Source organism: Benincasa hispida, chromosome 2, assembly GCF_009727055.1.
Source record: "Benincasa hispida cultivar B227 chromosome 2, ASM972705v1, whole genome shotgun sequence".
In the NCBI taxonomy this organism is placed as follows: Eukaryota; Viridiplantae; Streptophyta; class Magnoliopsida; order Cucurbitales; family Cucurbitaceae; genus Benincasa; species Benincasa hispida.
The window spans coordinates 29,260,826-29,280,855 of record NC_052350.1 but is presented as its reverse complement, the minus strand read 5'-3'; the positions used below and the strand labels follow the sequence as shown (position 1 = coordinate 29,280,855).

The 20,030-nt window shown below is 36.7% G+C and overlaps 3 protein-coding genes across 4 annotated transcripts; 2 read left to right on the top strand and 1 right to left on the bottom strand.

Annotated features, from left to right (window-relative positions):
• Positions 1–6,334: 6,334 nt before the first annotated feature.
• Positions 6,335–13,186, top strand: LOC120071141. Of its 2 annotated transcripts, none has more exons than XM_039023225.1 (5): positions 6,335–6,684; positions 11,436–11,731; positions 11,842–11,931; positions 12,322–12,683; positions 12,777–13,186. In XM_039023225.1, exons 1-5 carry the CDS (start codon positions 6,480–6,482, stop codon positions 13,039–13,041), a joined length of 1,218 nt encoding a protein of 405 aa, XP_038879153.1. In that variant the 5' UTR covers positions 6,335–6,479; the 3' UTR covers positions 13,042–13,186. The 2 variants fall into 2 exon arrangements, with proteins under 2 accessions (XP_038879153.1, XP_038879152.1); XM_039023224.1 differs by having other exon boundaries at positions 6,338–6,684; positions 11,430–11,731.
• On the bottom strand, positions 13,135–15,581 carry LOC120071140 (pentatricopeptide repeat-containing protein At3g26782, mitochondrial-like). Its single transcript, XM_039023223.1, has one exon. The coding sequence runs from the start codon at positions 15,481–15,483 to the stop codon at positions 13,180–13,182; it is 2,304 nt and encodes a 767-aa protein (XP_038879151.1). The 5' UTR covers positions 15,484–15,581; the 3' UTR covers positions 13,135–13,179.
• A 2,161-nt stretch (positions 15,582–17,742) lies between these two features.
• LOC120072034 (serine/threonine-protein phosphatase 7 long form homolog) lies at positions 17,743–18,186 on the top strand. Its single transcript, XM_039024456.1, has one exon. The coding sequence runs from the start codon at positions 17,743–17,745 to the stop codon at positions 18,184–18,186; it is 444 nt and encodes a 147-aa protein (XP_038880384.1).
• The last annotated feature ends 1,844 nt before the right edge of the window (positions 18,187–20,030 follow it).

Below are 20,030 nucleotides of genomic sequence, written 5' to 3'. Positions count from 1 at the left end.
TTCGATATCTTTTTAAAAATTAACTCATATTAGACATAAAATTGAGGAACCTAAATATTCAATATACGTTATATTAGGATGTACATTAGACGGTTGACATTGGTTTTAAAAATTACAATTTTTGGAACAATCTATCATTGATTGAACAAACACGATCAGTCGATTTTCAGTTTTCGATTTTCTTTTTTAAATAGAAATATATTTTTCGATATTTATATTTTTTTTCCTCTCTTGTTCTTTATATTGTTAAATATTTCTATTCATAGATAATGAGTTTGTATAAGGATTGAACTGTAAATTTCTTAATCTCTCTATTACTGCAGAATAATCGACTGAGTTTATTAGAGGCAAAATATTTTGTAACTTGTCTTGATGGATGTTAAGTATCTTGTTCTGTACTATGCCGAATTTTTCTAGAAATATTTTACTTATTTGTTAAAGCTTACTTTACAAATTTGCAGGAGTTGCTTTCCTTTTCTTTGCAAAGAAGATTATTTTAATTCTTGAAGATATTCTCAAGCCCATATCATTTATATTGTGTTGTTTTGTCCCTTCAAGGGTTAGTCCCTTTGAATGAGATTGTTGTAATTAATGTTTTATTGAGAGAATCCTACAAAGAGTTGGTCAATGTATAGTTAGAAAACTTTGTAAACTCATTATTGAGGGTATTGTTGATAGTCATTTAAACTAGGTTGAAGTGTATACATCTTTTGTCTATCACTATGAGTGAACAAAAGGTTATCTCATATGTAGGGGGAGCCTAAGTTCTTTTGTAATTTGAGAGGATCTCATGCTTAGCTTGGGAGAAGCTATATTATAAGGGTGAGAGGAGTTTATACTTAGGGGGAGCCTAAGTAAGTCTGTTTGAGTTTGTTTGAAGGGATCTCAAACAAAGCTTGGAAAAAGTGTATCTGCAAAAGTAGGGGGACCTCAAACGTAGGGGGAGCCTAAGTTGAAACTAAAGAGTGGTTTGTATGTAAGTCACTATAGTGAGAGTCTGATAGATAAAGACTTCATTGTAATTGCTCAACTTTTTGCATAGTGAAGTTTCTTTCCACCAGGCACACTATCCCTAGAGTAGGTGATATTGCATCGAATTTGAATTATTAATCTTTGTGTTCATTTAACTCTATTCTTATTATATGTTATTCAGTTGGTATACTCGTAAATTGTTTTGTTAGAACTTTTTGCTTGACTTGTGTATATTTTATATTAGATTTACTTTAAAATTTCATTCTCTTTGTAAATCCATTATTGAAGGGATTAATATATTCACAAGATGATCACATGCGACTCCATCTCAATTTTGAGTGAGCTATGAACTCCTACTTGTGAGGGCTCATCCTTTGATTTTCTTAAGTGAGAATGATCCTAGTGGTTGATTTAATAAGCTTACCATTTTGGAGATTTAATCACCAAATACGAAGTTGGGAATATAATTTCATAAGATGGAATTCACTCATTTTCATAAAAGGTAAGTAGATGAGTAGTTCTCTTAAGTGCTGATTTTAGGACTTGAACAATGAGGCCTAATTAATTCACTAAGCTAGGAAGGTCTTGGTTTATTATTGGGTCATAAACATATTGTTCATTAAAGGATCAATGGCACTTAAGGTGCAAGGTGTAATTAGAAGGTAAAACGAATACTTGACCCACTATAAATACGAACAACTCGTGAAGGATGACTTGTTTATAATGATGATATCCATGGACACAACTTGTCCTACAACGTATAATTGTTTTATTTGTTATAGTCAACTCATAAAATTTTCCAATGATTGAAGATGATATTTCATTGTCAACTCTTTTTGTATTACACGATTCACCTTTTCATGAGTTTTGATGGAATTATTTATTTATTTTTATTTTGGGCTTTGTGAAATTTTGTGAGATTTGATATTTTTACTTGAAGTCTTGGATTTTGTTTAGTTGTTGAGAAAAGTGTGGTAAGAATTGAAGGAATTGGAGAAAATGAGAATATCTTATATGAATTGTTTCAAATTGATTCTTTCACAACTCAAGCTAACTTCAAAGGAATTGACTATTTGGACATTGAAATTTCTTATATCTATATTTGAACATAATCAGAAATGAGAGAATTAGCCATATAAATTTGAAGTTATGATATTGAATAAGAGAGAGAGAAAAAAAAAGAAATGGGAGAAGTCTTAGAGATTATATAATGAAATAAAATGAGATTGAAAGGATATTGAAGAAAAGAGGAAAAAAAATGAGGAGTGGAGAAGTATTACGACTGTGTTAGGTTAAAGATTTAAGTAGAGGATAAAGGCGAAATGGAAGAGGAAGGTGGTTGGGGGATAAAATAATTTTGGTTCTTATATTAATGATAATGACATCTTGAACATTTTTAAAAGATTAAGAGTATTAATACATTTTTTGACAGTTTAGGCGTGTTATTAAAAATGAGATATAAACTATAAAGGTATGGATGGATCGTTTTTATCCATACTAATGGTATGAATAGTTTTTACCTTTTTTTTTAAGTTGAGGTAGAAACCTTATTGAAAGGAAAAGTTCATGGATTGTTTCTATAATTTTAGCCTAAAATCAAAAGTTTAAAGATCTTTTAGATTCTTTTAAATTATATATATTTTGTAAGTTTACGAACTTATTAAAGATGTGAATTTAGGAGAAAATACTTTTTCACCTCTAAGTTATTTAGTCTAGTTTCCATTTGGTTTCTAGGTTTTAAAATGTTACACATTAAGTCTTTTTTTAGGAAACACATTTAGTCATTTAAGTTTTGAGTTTGGTTCAATTTAGTCCGTAAGTTTCAAAATGTTATAATTTTGTTATTGAGATTTTAGTTTTGTTTCAATATAGTCTCTCTTTCAAAATTTATACTTTAAACCTCTGTTTATTGTAAATTAATGTCTATTAATTTTTTAAAATAATTAAAAGAAGTATAATCCATTAAATTTTATTATTTTTCATCATTATTAAAATTAAATTTAAAGTTTTTTTTAGAATAGATGATATTATTATACAACAATAAGGAAGATCCCACAGCCGGGATCAAGGCATCAAAGCAACAAAGCACAAACAAAAACAGGGCAACAAAACGCAAACAAAGTGAACAAGAAAAACCTAAGCAAAACAGACATAAAATGGAAAAAAAAAAAAACAACCAAAACACTGGGAAGAAAGCCAGAGAAGAGAAACGAAAACCCCATAACTAGGGACAATAGCAAAACAGAGAGTAACAGCAAGTCCAGAAAGACGAAAAGCAACTGTAAACATGGTAGATAAGACCAAGAAGATCAACCCGCCAGGAAGCAGCTTGAACACGGATCGTAGAGATCATAAGGTGAAACAAAACAGACACCGACCTCAGACGACCTCCATGCAGACGCCAATTACGCTCCTGCCAGATGTAATAGATAGAGGCACACTAATACATGAAACAACTTGTATGCACCCCTTATCTGACCCTACTCGGCACAACCAACTCAACTCGACATCCCAACCTGCCACCCGATGTGACGAACCTAACTGACGCAACACACCCGACCACATCTCTCTCCCAAACCCACACTCGAATAATAAATGATCTTGAGACTCTATACCTTCCCCACACAGAAGACATCTCCCCTCTGACAACACACCCCAATTCCTCAACCAATCCCGCATACCTAACCTATCCCTCACAGCTAACCACACATAAAAGGAGTGGCGTGGAATACCACCCCCCACCCACAAAATACTAGCCCAAGTCACCCTAGGACGATGAGGACACAAACTCTCCTATGCACTACCAATAGAAAATCGCCCACTAGTACCCGCCTCTCAAACCCAATAATCCTCCCCCCTCACCCTAGGTCTCACTGCCTGAATAAGACCCCAGATCTCAAGAAACTCCAAGATACTGTAGGCCACCTCCAACCTCTTTCACTATCTAAGAACTCCGACAACCGCACCTCCAAACTACTCCCTGCATCATAAACCACCGTAGACCCATATGAATCCAAAATTGCACCCCCCGGCAACCAAGGATCCCACGAAACAAAACAAGACTGTCCATCACCGACCATCAAACGAACCAGATGCTTGAATCTATCTCTACAACGCAAGATAGCCCTTAAGCACCAAGATCTCCTAACCTCACTCCGAACAGCTCACAAAGATCGCCCACGCAAAATATACGCCTCCACCCATACCACCCATAATGAACTTGATTTAATTAATAAAAGCCAGAGCAACTTCATAATAGTAGTCTAATTCCATGAAGCCACATGTTTCACACCCAACACCCACTCCCCTTCTCCCAACGGCAAGCACACCTCATCCCACGCCACCTGCACACCACCTCGACTCACCGCATTTTCCTTCCATAAATAACTACGTAATAGACGATCAACCTCATAAGTTACACACGCAGGCAACACGAAGATGCTATACCAAAATACCTGAAAGGACTGTAAAACAGACCTAACAAGTTGCAACCTTCCAGCAAAAGAGAGAGATCGCACCGCCCAGCTTCTAATACGAGCTGTAATCCTCTGTATTAAAGGCGCACAATTTATAGCCTTCAAACCGACCAGCCAATAACGGTAAAGCCAGATACCTAATAGGCAGCGAACCAAAAGAGAATCCCATAAACGCAGGTAGTTCCTCCACTTCACCAGGCTACACACCCACAACAAACATGGAACTCTTCCCAACATTTGCAACTAACCCAGACAGCCTTGCAAAATCCGCTAGGACTTACCTCACAAACTCCAAGGAAACTCTCTCAGCTGCACAGAAAATCATCAAATCATCTACAAAAACCAAATGAGTCAGGCCGACACGCTCACAACGGTCATGGAACCTAAACCATACTGGAGATTTATTCAATAACCTGGACAAGACCTCCATCACCATCACAAACAAAAAAGGAGACAATGGATCCCCTTACCTCAACCCCTTCTTACCGGGAAAAAAAATCCCTCAAGAGAACTATTAATCATCACAGAGAACAATGACGAAACACAAGCCCTCACCCAACTAACAAACTTAAGGGGCGTACCTATAGCCAGCAACACGCCAAACAGAAAATCCCAATTGACTGAATCGTACGTCTTCTGAAGATCTACCTTCAACACACGACGTAGATTCCCTCTACCCTCCTTGTAGCCCCCCATAAGCTCCTGACACAATAAAATGTTATAAAAAATTAACCTACCAGGAACAAACGCAAACTGGTTACCACTTATGAAAGATGGCAACCACAACCTCAATCTCTCAGCTAAGATCCTCGAGATACACTTATACATAACATTGCAACAAGAAATAGGACGAAACTCCTCCATACGTTCAGCTCCTCGCCTCTTTGGGATAAGAGTAATAGCAGTAGAATTAACTCCACCAGACAGGTAATAGGACTAAAAAAAGTTCAGCACAGCATCACAAAAATCATCCTCAATCACACTCCAAGCAGCTCTGTAAAAATCCACCCAAAACCCATCAGGCCCAGAGCCTTCCCAGACTTCATCGAGAATAAAGCCTTCTGAATCTCATCTCGACTCACTGGACTACCAAGCGCTTCCACCCCCTCCTCGGACCAGTTAAATTTAAAGTTTTAATTCATAATTATTTTTAATTAATTCATGTCATTGATGCCAATGATTAAAAATGAGTATTTACTGAAAAGGTTAAAATAATAAATTTCAAAATCTAAGGATCAAATCGAAACAAAATTCAAATGTGAAGATAAAATTGTAACATTTTAATAAACTTAAAATTTAGGAAAAATACCTTTTTAGTCCCAAAGTTTCGAAGAATATGTATGTTTGATATCTGAGTTCTAAAAATATATCTTTTTAGTCTCCAAATTTATAAAAATAGGCCTGTTTGGTCTCTGAATTTTCAAAAGGTATCTTTTTAGTCATTGGGTTTTTAAAAATAGGTTTAAAAGGTCATTGAAGTATTTTTTTTTTGTTTGATTTTTTAAAAATAATTATATGATATTTGAAACTAGAAAAAAATAGTCCTAGAGATGATGTGACTTTAAAAAATTATTCTTCTAATTTAAAATGTCATATAATTATTTAAAATAATAGTATAAAGTTATTTGAGAGACTTTTTAAACATATTTTTAAAAACTCATAAACTAAAAATGTATATTTTAAAAATTCAAATGAGTCTTTATAAACCTAAGAATTAAAAAAATATATTTTAAAAATTTAGGGATCAAACACACATATTCTTTCAAATTTGAGACTAGAAAGTAATTTTCCATTAAATGTTTACCTTTTGAAACCAAACCAAATGAAAGTAGCCAAATTTTTATCAAAACCATACCATTGGTGTTTAGAATGCAAAATCCCCCACTCGAAGTATAATGGGGCAAATAAGAGAGATGAGCTTTTCTCTTTCACTTTCACTCCCCAACGCTCAAATAACTCGGGATTCGAACAAGCTCAAGGAGCTTCCGCAAGCGTTCTGCCACGGGCGAGAGATCGGCGGCACTTGGAGACATGGCCGAGAATCTCTTCGAAGGCCTTCCACCGCCAATTTCAACGACAAACCCTTCGCCGGAGGCCCAATTACCAGACGCAGCCACTAATCAGAATCGGCCCTCCGATCCTTCTACCAATCCCGCCGCTTCTTCTTCTTCTCCGGCGCCGGTCATCAAGAGCGCCCTCAAGCGCCCCAAGACGGCCCAAGAACCAAACCCCGCAGGTCTTCTGTTCTCCTCCGAAATCGCTTCGATTTGTTTTTGTTCATTCTTGGTTTTGAGTTTTTTGAGGGATTGTTTGATTTTGTAGTTTTTTTTTTAAAAAAAAATAAAAATTCTTTTTGTTCTTTTGGGTGTTGTGCTCTTATTGGGCCCCTTTTTAGCATCAATTTACCTTTACTGGTTAATTCATTTGAACTCGATTCTTCTTCTGGGATATTTGATTCTCGGATCTCGCTTATACTTATTTGAAGTAGAAATAAGGAATAGGAATTGGGGATAGGATTTGAAAATGAAAGGATGAAAGGTGAATTGTAAGGATTTCTAAGTGAGAATTCTTGTATGATTTTTCATTTGGTCTTGAACATCGTTCATTTGTTTACATTATGGGTTATATAAAAATTTAGCCTGCAAACATAGATGGTTATATCTATTAGGTCCATAAAGTTCAGAAAGTTCTATTTACTTTCTTGAATTTTGAATTCTGATTCTGTATACCCCTATGATTAATGCCTGAATAATGAATGATGATGCGATATGACTATTCTTTTAGACACATTTAGGTTGATTTGATCGGCAAAAAATGACAAAAGAGAGTAGAAAACTATAACAAATTAGAGTGGTATAGTGTTAGGTATCTAAGTTGTTTCTTGCACTCAGAAAGACCTAACGAGACGGAAAACAGTGGAAAATACTCTCCCTTTGCTATGGACAATCAACTTCTCAAACAGAGCAAGAGTTTAACAAATGCAAATGGAAGAAACAGAGCAAAGAATGAAAAACAAAAGGAACAAGAACGATAAACCCACCCTACACTAGTCCCCTCCTTACGTAACCAACTTTTACGTGCCACCACCCAACTTTCATGGGTGAAGTTCCTTTCTTATGCCTCCTCTCATATATATGTTTAGTAGCAGTTCTTATAATACCCCGCGGTTGAAACTCACCTTGTCCTCAAGGTGGAAGGTAGGGAATTGATTCTTCATGAATTCCACCAATTCCCACATGGCCTCGTTTTTTGGACGGAGTTTCCATTTGACTACACACTTCTCTTGCTTTTTCTCTTCATTCCACCTTATTCCCATTAATCCTTCTGGTGTTGTTGGTAGCTCGAAATCATCTACAAAAGATGGGGGATGAGACCGAACTATTGCCCACTGTCCAATGGCTTTCTTAAATTGCGATACTAATAGCCCCCCGTGTAATAAGATGTGCAGCAGGAGGAATATGAGAGAGAAAGGGGATGAGAAGAATGACGTAGTACGTGAGTGAAAGTTGTTTTACGTGGGTGTAAGTGCATATGATTGTGTGGGGTCCATGGGGATTTAGTTAATTTCAAACTCCCTTGGCCTTTTCGCCTAAACGGTGAATATATAATTTGGGTACCATTGAATACACGAAATTCATTGGGTATAGTAGCCTTTGATGTGTAATTCCGCCGTATATGCTATTTCCCCAATCCTTTCCAACACCGAATAAGGCCTATAGAACTTAAGAGAAAGTTCTTCACACTTTTTTTTACCTAAGGAACACTGGCGATGTGGGTAACTTCAGGAAGATAGGATCCCCAACGGCAAACTCGATCTCTCTTTGTTTTTGGTTAGCAAACTTCTTCATTTGATTTTGAGCTACATTCAATTGTTCTTTCAAAGCTAGCAAGGCCACATCTCAATCAATCAATTGTTGTTCTAGGGAGTTATTAGTCGGTTTTCAATCTCCATAAGCCAGCAGGTGAGGGGGCATGCAACCATACACACCACATTAAAAGAGTGTTATTAATGGAGCCACTTAATACACTCCTGTTCATTACCAAAAATACCACAAGTAAGTCTTGAGGCATCTTTGATCCTCTCTGTTTGTCCATCGGTTTGGGGATGAAATGTTGTGCTATGCTTGAGTAAGGTCCCTTTAGTGTTAAATAGCTTTGTCCAATAACAACTCACAACAATATTGTCTCTATCGGAAACTATTGACCTCAGAAAACCATTTAAACTCACCACCTCCTTGATAAATATTCTTGCAACTTAGTAGAGTGGATTGTAGATTAGTATGGTCGTATTTGTTTAGGCGATCAACAACCACCATAATGCATTACCATGTGATTTTTGCAATCCTTCCACGAAATCTGTGGATGCATCCTCCTGTATATAATTGAGAATAGGAAGATGTTGCAATAACTCGACTGGTGATACTTATTCAATTTTGTTTCGTTGACATACCTCACACTGTTCCACATAGGACTTCGCATCAACTTTCATCTCTTTCCAATAGAGTTCCCCATCATTCATTTATACGTACGAAGGAATCTTGAATGGCCCTCAAGAATAAATCATGGTATGCATGAAGGATGGAAGGGATCAAAGATGATATAGATGACACCAACCTATCATTATAGAGCAAACACCCCTGTTGCAACGAAAATTTTGGCTTTCCAAGTGGATCCTTTGTAACTTAGCAATTATTCTTTGAAGTTCTTCATCTTGATGGATCTCCTTTTGGATTTGTGACACGTCTAACAAGGTAGGAGCTGATATATGATTTAGTTCATGCACCGGAGTTACTCTTGACAAGGTATCGACGGCCTTATTCTGCAATCTAGGTACCACTTGATAGAGGAACTTAAAATCATATGCCAACAATTTAGTCAGGTGCCTTTGGTATTAGGGTTGTACTTCATGCTGTTTTGACAAGAATTTTAATGCCCATTGGTCATATATCCCACTACCACCCCATAATATGAGGTTTTTTGTCAAAAGTAATCCTAACTAGTCCTCCTAACTAATCCACTTGCTTTTGATAAATGAACTTGTGGGCCACTGAACGGTCAATAAGAACAATCACTTCCTTATCTACCATCCCCTTCAATTTCGTGGTACCTGGAATAGAAAATCCCAAAAATCGATCGTAATGCCAACTTTGCATTGTTTGCGGCTTTGAGCAAGAGAGCTTTCTGTTTTCCTTAATTTGTTCTTCCTGTTGTTCTTCAATTTTGTTTCCCTTCTTCGCTATCAAGAGTATCAACTCTCATTTGTCCTTGGTTTTATAGCGATGATCAATTGAATACTTCTCATTGCAACAGAAGCATAGGCCTTTCTCCCTTCTCGCCTTGTATTTCTCATTAGAGAGTTTCCTTAGGGGGCTTCCTTGTGAGGAGCTGCACCTTTCTCGGGTAGAGTTACATTGTGGGTGGGGATCGTTTCAACTTGTTGTGCATTATGCTCTGAGTTTATTGAAGAATAATTTTTAATTGGGTTGTTCCCATGGGTGGGTCACTGAGGGGGTTATTTTCTTGAGCCATGTTCATGGCAATGTTCTAATTGTCGACGAGTTGGGCCTCCTTCAAGATCTTGTCAAGCCTGACCAAATGCTATTGATTATCTCCACGATTAGTGTTGGAACTAAGCCACCAAGGAACGTACTCTCTAATACATCTTTTGCAATATTCATTAGAGGGGTTGAAAACGTCTCAAGTTTCTTACAATACTCAGCTATTGTTCCATCTTGTTTAATCAGAAAAAACCACGTAACCATACTCTCCTCTTCAGTGGGACAATAGCAATAAAAAAATCATCTCTCTCAACTTCTCCCATGTTTTTATTTTCTTCTTGTTGTGTGTCCCATGGTACTAGTCCACCATGTCTTATTCAAGGCTTATGATCAATACTTTGATCTTCTCTACCTCCGTCAATTCATGGATTTAAAAATAGTGCTTAGCATAGAATAACCACATGCCAGGATTCTCTTTGAAAAATATCGGCATCTCAAGCTTCTTAAACTTACTTTGATCACCTTCTCCTATAATCTCCTTACCTTGGGAAGATCTCTCTTCCTCTGTGCTCACTGGTTCATCCTTATCCTCCCCAACTTTTCCCTTGTCCTTCAGTTATAATCCTTTCGTTAACGATGACAAGTCTCTTCTCTTATTCAATGAAATTTCTCGAAGATTTTCAGATAACTCTTGATGCTTATGATCATCAACATTTTCCTGATTCCTTTCATCTCCTTTTTGCTTCTATCTATATGTTGTTCCAATTGTTTTTGCGCCATCTTCCTCGTTCATCCTAGGTTGAACGTACTCTGATACCAATTATTAGGTATCTAAGTTGTTCCTGCACTCAAAAAGACCCAACGAGAAAGGGAAATACTCTCCTTGTAGTATTGATAATCAACTTCTCAAATAGAGCAAGAGTTTAACGAACACTAATGAAAGAAATGGAGAAAACAATGATAGACAAAATGAACATGAATGATAACTTTCGGTCGATTCGAGAGCATTGGTTTCCTCTCCTTCAAGCAAGCTTCCACACGAAAATATCCACACACATCCCCTTGCCACTGAACCCTTCATAAACCCTGCACTGGTCCCCTCCTCCCCACTGCATAACCAACTTTTACGTGCCACTATCCAAATGTGATGGGTGAAGTTCCTTCACATATGTATGTTTAATAGGCGGTCTTACACATAGTTGATTAATGGAATTCGTACCACTTATTTTGTCTAGGTGTTCATATCTTGTCTGTTATTTACTACATTGGATTAAATTAGTTAAAGTTTGTCAGGCAAGCATGTAAGCATTTATTTCACGGTATCACTACATAGAACACAGATTCACAATTCATGTTTATACAAGAACATGATTGAAACATTTTATGTTTAAGAACTAAATAGACATAATTTATACTTAACCTAAATTCTATATGTTTTTGTAATAACTTTGGTAGAAGATAAAATATGGAGTTTGGTTTTCAGCTACAGCACCGGCACCGGGAAAACGTTTAAGGTTCAAAACCACAACAGATGCTTCAGAGACCCAAGTTTTGGAGGCTATGCAGAAGATAGCTTCACATATTAAGAACCCCAATAAGTTTGGTAAGGCTGCAAAACTTGCTATACAGCTCATTCAGGCAGGAAGCGTGAAGCCAGCCACCAGTGATCGTTTCTTTACCATACTTGAAGCTGCCATGTCCATGTCTTCATCCACTCCTTGTACAGATCCTTCAGTACGAGGAGATTATCATGCATTGTTTTTGGCTGCACAATCTACAGTGGAAGTATGATAATCCCTATCTTAGGTTTTACCGTTGGTGTAATGATATTTTCTGTCTGTTCCTCCAAATGGGATTTCAAATTTCTAATAATGGTTTCTTATTTTAATTTTCAGTGCCTTAACAGAAAGCAGAAGAACCAGTTAACAACTTGGACAATTCAGACTGTGTTGGCAAATGATTTGTTGACGGATGACAGTTTTGTGGTAGGGATTATTTCCCATACTTGTTTAATCAAAACCACTGCTCCTTTGATGCGATTGATGCTATAAGGATATAAAACCTTACATGTATTTTCTTTGTTTAGTTTATCACTTTAAAAAAAACATTCCTGAAATCTTAGAGTAAAAATGACTTTTTTTTTTTTTTTTTTTTTTTAGATTTCAAAACTTGGCTATGAAAAGTGGTTTGAAAATGGTTTTTTAATTAGTAATGAAACTAAGAAAAAGATTAATAAATAAGCATAAGTTTAAAAATGTAGAAACATCGTCAAAGGGGGTCCTTTGTCATTCTTGTTGGTTATTTTGACCATTGTACTCTCTTTATTTTTAGGACATCAATTTCCATTTTTTCATGCGTGGCTTTTTACCATGTAGTTTTCAAAGACAGCTGGACAAATAAAAGAAGCTATCTCTAATCTTCCAGTTGCAACTACGGAGGATGACATTGAGGAAGCTGAAGCACTTAAAGGTCATGAAGAGAGCACAGATGATGAACATCAGAAAAAGAAGAATGTGGATCTCGCTGAAGAGAAAAACCAGGAAGAATCTGATCCGTTTGGGCTCGATGCTTTTCTGCCTGGTTCATTGAAGAAAGGCGAGAGGGCCAGGGTAAAAAATGATGTGGCATCCAAGACCAGAAATGATGAAGAAGTGGAGACCAAGAGGTTTCTCAAAGCACAAAGAGATGCCCTAATTAGTTGTTTAGAAATTGCTGCTCATCGGTATAAAATTCCATGGTACAAATCTGCACCGACTACAATGTTCTCAACAGTCTCTTGCATTGTTTTTAAAACTGGAATGTGAAACTGACTTACAATTTCTCTCGTTAGGTGTCAAACTGTCATTGATATCTTAGTGAAGCATGCCTTCGATAATGTTACAAGGTTCACATCGCAGCAACGGGATGCAATTGGGAAATTATGGGCTTCAGTAAGGGAACAACAAAATCGTAGGAAACAAGGAAAATCAGTCTCGGGTAAACTTGATGTAAATGGATTTGAATGGCTGCAGCAGAAGTACGCCAATGAGAAGATCAGCATTCGGCATTCTGTTGGGGCTAGTGGCGATAGAAAAGCACAACAGTGGCTTGGTTGACAAATCAGCCTTTCCTTGAGTGAGGCTTCCTTGATGTTTGCTCATAACCAAAAACAAAAAAAATGTGCACTGATTGTATTGTTGAAATTTATATGTACATGAGTATTTAGATATATGATCGCAATTTGGAATCTTATCCTACCAATAACCCAGACAAGAACAAAATCCTTCACTGAAGTGGTGAAACCGGTTTCGATCTCTAACTATTATTGTCCGTCCATAGATCTTTGATAATAGTTTTGTTGCAGCATGACAATCATCGCAAATCCTCAGGTTCTTAACAATCCGGATGGGTGTACCAGGGGCCGTGCTTATGAGTCCAAATGCCATGGCCAGTTTCTCACTATGGTAACTGAGTGTAGATTCCTTCTCTTCCTCTTCTACATTTAACAAGACGGCCGATGTATTTGGTGTGTATCCCGTCTCTCTCAATTTGATGCACATTTCAGTCACCATTTCATATACTTCTGTTGTTTGTGTGCATGTCTTATCTCCAGATTTGAAGTGGTGAACTGAACCATTTACTTCAATCCAGCTGAGTCCTGGTTCTTTCTTCATTCCTAAATGGCTCATTGTTTCTCTAACGCTTGTTACATCAGTCCATCGCTTTGCTGATGCATAGATGTTCGACTTAAGAACACTATACCCACAGTTTTGTGGGTCCAATTCAAGAATCTTTCTTGCAGCCACCTCTCCCAAGGCTAGATTCTTATGTAGCTTACACGCAGCAAGCAGAGCACCCCATATAATTGTGTTGGGCTTCATGGGCATGTTTTCAATGATGTTGTGAGCTTCATCAAGATGTCCTGCTCGACCAAGAAGATCCACCAAGCATCCATAGTGCTCGATCTTTGGAACAATTCCAAAGTCGTGAACCATTCTGTTGAAATGTTTTTTCCCATCTACTACCAATCCCGAATGACTACAAGCGTGAAAAACAGAAATGAATGTGATATCATTAGGTTCAACACCATAGCCCTCCATCTCTGAAAAGAGTTCCAAAGCTTCTTTTCCACAACCGTGCATTGAGAATCCAGCCATCATTGCATTCCACATGTGAATATCTCGTTGTGTGGCTTCATCGAACAGGCTACGAGCAATTGTTAGATCTCCACATTTGGCATACATGTTGATGAGAGCTGTTTCTAAAACGACGTCTACTTCAAGGCCATGACGGTTTATGTAAGTGTGAGTCCACTTACCAAGGTTAAGGGCTCCAGCCTCTGCACATAAAGAAAGAAGACCAACCATTGTCACCTTGTTTGGTTTCACTTCACTGTCTAACATCTCGAGGAAGAGGTTGAAAGCTTGATCAATGCAACTTGCGTGTGCGTAAGCCAAAAGCAAAGCACTCCAAATCTTGACATCTTTTTCCTCGATGCCATTGAAAAGAGCTCTGGCATATCCAACTTGCCCACACTTTCCATACATGTCTATGAGAGCAGTGACTAAAGCCAGAGACATACCAAACTCATTTCTTAATAGATACGCATGAAACCATTTGCCCAAATCCAAGGTTCCCACGAAACCACACTCTGTAATCAAATTGAGTAATGTAATCTCATTAGGAAATACTTCTTCTTCAAGCATTCTATTAAAATTATTTGCTCCTTCAACTAATCTGCAATTGCGAATACAACCAGCTATCATCACTGTCCAAGAAACAACACTTTTTTGAGGTAACACGTCAAAAAGTCTTTGTGCTGATTCTAAACGTTCACCCTTACAATACATATTGATCAACGCAGTCGTCAAAGGAACTTCCATCTTCTCATCAACAACATTTCTCACAATGTACCCATGGACCGCCCTCCCCGACTTCATATCCAAGAGTTCTCCGAACGCACCAATCATGCTAATCAAAGCAACACCACTGAGCTTAACTCCCACAAAATGCATCTCTCGTACAAGTACAAGCGCTTCATCATAAGACTTGCTTCGCACATAGCACCCGAGCATAGTACTCCAAGAGACAACATCTCTGTCCGGCATTTTATCAAACACCAAGCGGGCAAAAACCAGAGACCCACATTTCTCATACATGTTCATCAAAGCATTACACACAAAAACATCTGGAGCAAAGCCGTTCTTAATGGCGAAACCGTGGAGTTCCCTGCCCAAAACACCACAGGAAGCTTGAGCACAAGCTTTGAGAAGTGAAGGGAGAATGAAGTTGTCAAGTGCAGCAGCAGCATCAGTTGTACGCATATGAAGGTACAATTTGAAAGAAGCTTGTGGGAGGTGATTGTTGGTGTAAGATGAAATGAGGAGATTGTAATTGGCTTCAGGGGAGAAGTGGGTTTGAGAAAAGAAAGGGTGAGGCCTATGGAATTGGGTTTTGATGAAGTGGGCATGGATTTGTTGGGTTTGTTGGAGACTCAAATGGGAATGGCCATGGCCGGAGCCTGAGAAAGAAGGGGATGAGAGAATCAGTTGATTCATTTACGGCCCTTGCCTTTACACCTCCACCTTCTCACTAAAATATCTCTTTTCTTTCACTAGAAAATGAATGAAATAAGATAAAATCGTTTCTTTTCGAAATAAAATCATTATTCAACTCATTTTTAATTCAAATTTTCTTTAAAATGATTTTTGGACTTGTAACAAAAAAACATTTTTTTTAAATAATGTTATTTTAATGTATATTAACAAAAATAGAGTAGGACTGAAAAGATTGACAAAAATAGGTTTTTTGATCGTGTATCCGGTACACGATTAGAGCTAAATCATGTATCCGGTATACAAGTGCCTGTGATCTGGCACGCGCAGATTGCCAATTTGGCAGTCATGCAGTGTTGACTAAGGTAATCGTGTACTGGGTACATGATTACCCTAAGTCGTGTACCAGGTACACGACTTCGTTCTCCATTAAACCGCGACGCCTCTTCTTCTTCCTCCATCCGAAAACCATCCGAATCCTTCTTCCTCCATCCGAAAACTGTTACCATCGTAGCCTCATTTCTTCCTCCGACCGTGAGCTTTTTCTCTTGTTGTTGCCGTCGTGAGCCGATCTACCGAAAGGTTTTCTTTGACTAAGGTAAAGCTTTTTCTTTAATTTTTTCCAATATATATATTTGTTTATAAAAATGAGGATCAAGTTTGAAAATGTATAGTTTATGAATCCATGATTTAAATGTACAATTTTCACATATATATCATTTTGTTCGCATTTGGGCTGAATTAAATGTGTAGTTTATGGATCCATGATTTATTTTTGGATATATGTTGAACTTAGAAATTAGATTTTGTTGGGCTATTTTTTTGGATGATTATGTTGGCCTATTTGTTGGGTTAATTTAAGAAAATATATATGTTTATAAAAATGAAGATTGCTTCATATATATATATTATTATTATTTTTGCATTTGGGCTGAATTAAATGTATGATTCATGGATATACTATTTTGTTTTTATTTGGGCTGATTTAAATGTATAGTTTATGGATCTTAGATTTGGGTTGATTTAAATGTATAATATTTAGATCTTATATGTTGAACTTAGAAATTGGATTTTGTTGAGCTATTTGTTGGGTTGACATATTAACATATTTTTTATTAACTATAACTGTTGAAAAAATCATAATAAATATGTCGATGCGTCCTGAATAACTTAACCTGAAAATGATGGAGACAGTGATATTGATGTTGAAGTTGATGAATTATTTGGAAACGATAGTAGTGGGGAACATGATCATGAGTTTGTACCGTAGGAATGTTATTTAATACTAAAGAAGATTTACACTTGTTGTAAAAAAATATTGTATGCAGAACACTATGAGATTATTGTAGTGGAATCAAATCAAGATCTTTGGTATGTCAGATGTAAACAGTGGAAGGATGGTTGTGATTGGAGGTTACGGGCATGTCGGTGTAAAACTCATGGGATGTTGAAATCACCAAACTTCAAGGGGAACATTCATGTTTGTTTTCAGAATTGACACTTGATTCAAATTTTATGAGTATTGAAATCCAAAATTTAGTTAGAGCTGATCCTGGGGTACCTGTGACCCTACTCCAAAAAGCGATTAAAAAACAATATGGCTATAATGTTAATTATAGATGGGTTTGGCAAGCCAAGAGAAAAGCGTTTTATTGTGTTTGGTGATTGGGAAAAATCATATTTAGAGCTTCCGTATTGGTTGAGTGCTCTTGTTCATTACAATCCAAAAACACGATCAGATTGGTATTTCCTTTCGTCTGATGTGCCAGGTACGACTATTTTTTATCGAGTTTTCTGGTCCTTCGGTCCTACAAGAGAAGGGTTCAAACATTGTAGGTCATTAATTCAGATCGATGGAACTCATCTCTACGGAAAGTATATAGGGAAATTATTGACCGCCTTATCTATTGATGCAAATGGGCATATATTTCCCCTTGCTTTTGCTATTGTTGAAGGTGAAAATTTGTCCCATTGATCATGATTTTTGTGGGCATTGTGTTACCCAAAGAGATGTATTTGCTTGATTTCTGATAGACATAAGGGCATTCTTGCCGCAAATAATAATGAGGAAATTGGTTGGAGTGAACAACGTACTTGTATTTTTTATGTAATAGTTTCATTCTATGTAATTGTACTTTTTATGTAATGAATTTATTTTTCATATAATTGTATCTTTTTATGTACTTTTTATGTACTTTTTATGTGATGGATTTTGTTATGTGATAGATTTTATCATGTAATGTAATTTGAACTTCTTAGGTAATGGATTTTGGTCATTCTAATCCTGTACAACTATATCAACAAAATACACATCGTTCACAATCGATATGGGATAGTTCTTCTACCGTAGTTTTGAGTTGTTGGAGAAGAGAGGCATCTGCACAACATACTATCGCATTTGATAAACGTATTATTCCCTATATTGAACAGGCAGGTTTTCTCGGGATTGCACAAATCGGATTTATCCAACTTGATTGGCACCTCATTATTGCTCTAGTTGAGTATTGGAGACCAGAAACCCACACATTTCACCTGCCTTGTGGGGAATGTACAATTACACTGCAGGATGTTGTCATTCAGTTTGGGTTACAAGTGGACGAAGAACCATTGACAGGTTCACTACAATATGATTGGAAGAATGTTTGTGATGAGCTCTTAGGCGTTCTACCAGATGATCTAAAAGGCTCAAGGTTTAGTATCCCGTAGTTGGCGTCCCAGTTTCCAGAATTATCTCTCGATGCCGACGACATCAGCGTACATAGGTATGCACGAGCATACATTATGCAGCTTATTGGAGGATTTTTGTTCGCTGACAAGTCAAATACTCTAGTACATCTCATGTTTCTCCCGCTACTGTCTAATTTCAAGCATGCTAATACGTACTCGTGAGGTGGTGCCTGTCTTGTATGGCTTTATAAAGAACTTTGTCGGGCTACCAGTGCACAAGCGTTGGAAATAGTAGGGCCACTGATACTACTATAGGTATAGGCTTATGATAGATTTCCAATTATAGCACCACAAGTCCAGTTACAGGCCCTTCACTTAGTGTCAGGTATTATTTTATTTATATATTTATTTCTTTATCATTTTATATAAAAATATAAATTAATTGTATATTTTATAATTTTAGATGGAGTGGTGTATTAGCTGTCTCTGAACAGTCAGCAAATATGTTGCTAGTATACCGAAAAATATTTGACAAACTGATGTGTAGGATTGTATCAACAGCAGTGGAAGCACATGGATCATCTAAGCACTCAAATTCACTAATTTTGGCAAAATATAAAGCATGCTTTTATAGAAAAATAAAATTAGTTTCAAGACATACCTCTTGTAGAACTTCTTCAAAGCTCCTTCACTAGCTGCTATCTTCTCCAAATCTTGTTGTAGACCACTTCAAGATCTTTCTCACTATTCTCTTGATGCTCTAGATTGAGTCGTGGGACTCAAAACAAGCTTGAATCAAGGGTAGAAGGAGAAAAGCTCACTGCAGCAACCTTGTTGAAGAACCCTTTCTTCAACCCGAATTTTCTCTAAAATTCTCTATAGATTGCATGCCCAATTTTCACTCCAATCTCTTCATTATATTGCAGATCAACATGCAAAGAGAAGAGTTGCATGAGTTGCAGCTCATGCTTGGAGAAGACAAGGCCAAGATATTACTTCATGTGTGAGCTACTTAGGTGATGGATAATGGAAAAACCCTTTTTTCCATTTTGTGTGTTTTGTTTGTTTTTCCTTTTTCAATTTTATCTCAAAAAAATAAAAATTTGATTTTATTAAATCTATTTTGATTTTAAAATGAAAATTTTAATTAATTTCATAAATTAATTATTCAATAAAACTTAATTAATTTAATCAAATATTAAATTAATTTTAACACATATCCATCTTTATATATTTAAATCATATTTAAATATATAAATTTTCCTATTTCGTTTAATTCTAAAATTAAACATATAATCATATCTCATATAATTACTAATTCCGTTAATTCTAATTTGAACGTTTCAAATTAACTTATCACGCTATTCTAGAGCTAGTCTGTTTCGAGTTAGTAGGGGATCTCGCGGACCTACAGATCATGGGCTCCAACAATATGAGATTAATTGGCTAAACTCATTAGACCAAATTAATAATTAATTTTCATTCGTTACTAATGGGTCACTCCACTAAAGCCCATAGTTGCACTCCAGATATATTATGTCCACATGATTTAATCATAATCAACAAGTTGACCCTTTCGACCCTTCACAGGTTGTTCATAATAACGGTTGGGTCAAATATCTGTTTTACCACCGAGATTACGTCTTATTCCTCAAGTCCCTATTGATCCTCTAATGAACAACTGGTTTGTGATCCAATCACTAAACCAAACTCTCTCAACTCAGTGAGAGGGCGAGGCCCCTTGTTCAAGACCTAGATTCAGTACTTGAGAGAACAACCTTTCTCCTATCCCTAAATCGGGTAGGCGTGAACTTTGTCTTGCACCCTATGTCCCCAGCTATCTATTCGATCTTACCCCTAAAATGGGAGTCTTATTGAGCCGG

Excerpts from the sequence above, each read along its gene's own strand:
- LOC120071141 (XM_039023224.1), top strand. The coding sequence starts at position 6,480 with ATGGCCGAGAATCTCTTCGAAGGCCTTCCACCGCCAATTTCAACGACA. Across the intron at positions 11,732-11,841 it reads CTGCACAATCTACAGTGGAA|TGCCTTAACAGAAAGCAGAA; the intron begins GTATGATAATCC and ends TTTAATTTTCAG. Across the intron at positions 11,932-12,321 it reads TGACGGATGACAGTTTTGTG|TTTTCAAAGACAGCTGGACA; the intron begins GTAGGGATTATT and ends TTTACCATGTAG.
- LOC120071140 (XM_039023223.1), bottom strand. The coding sequence starts at position 15,483 with ATGAATCAACTGATTCTCTCATCCCCTTCTTTCTCAGGCTCCGGCCAT.
- LOC120072034 (XM_039024456.1), top strand. The coding sequence starts at position 17,743 with ATGGATTTTGGTCATTCTAATCCTGTACAACTATATCAACAAAATACA.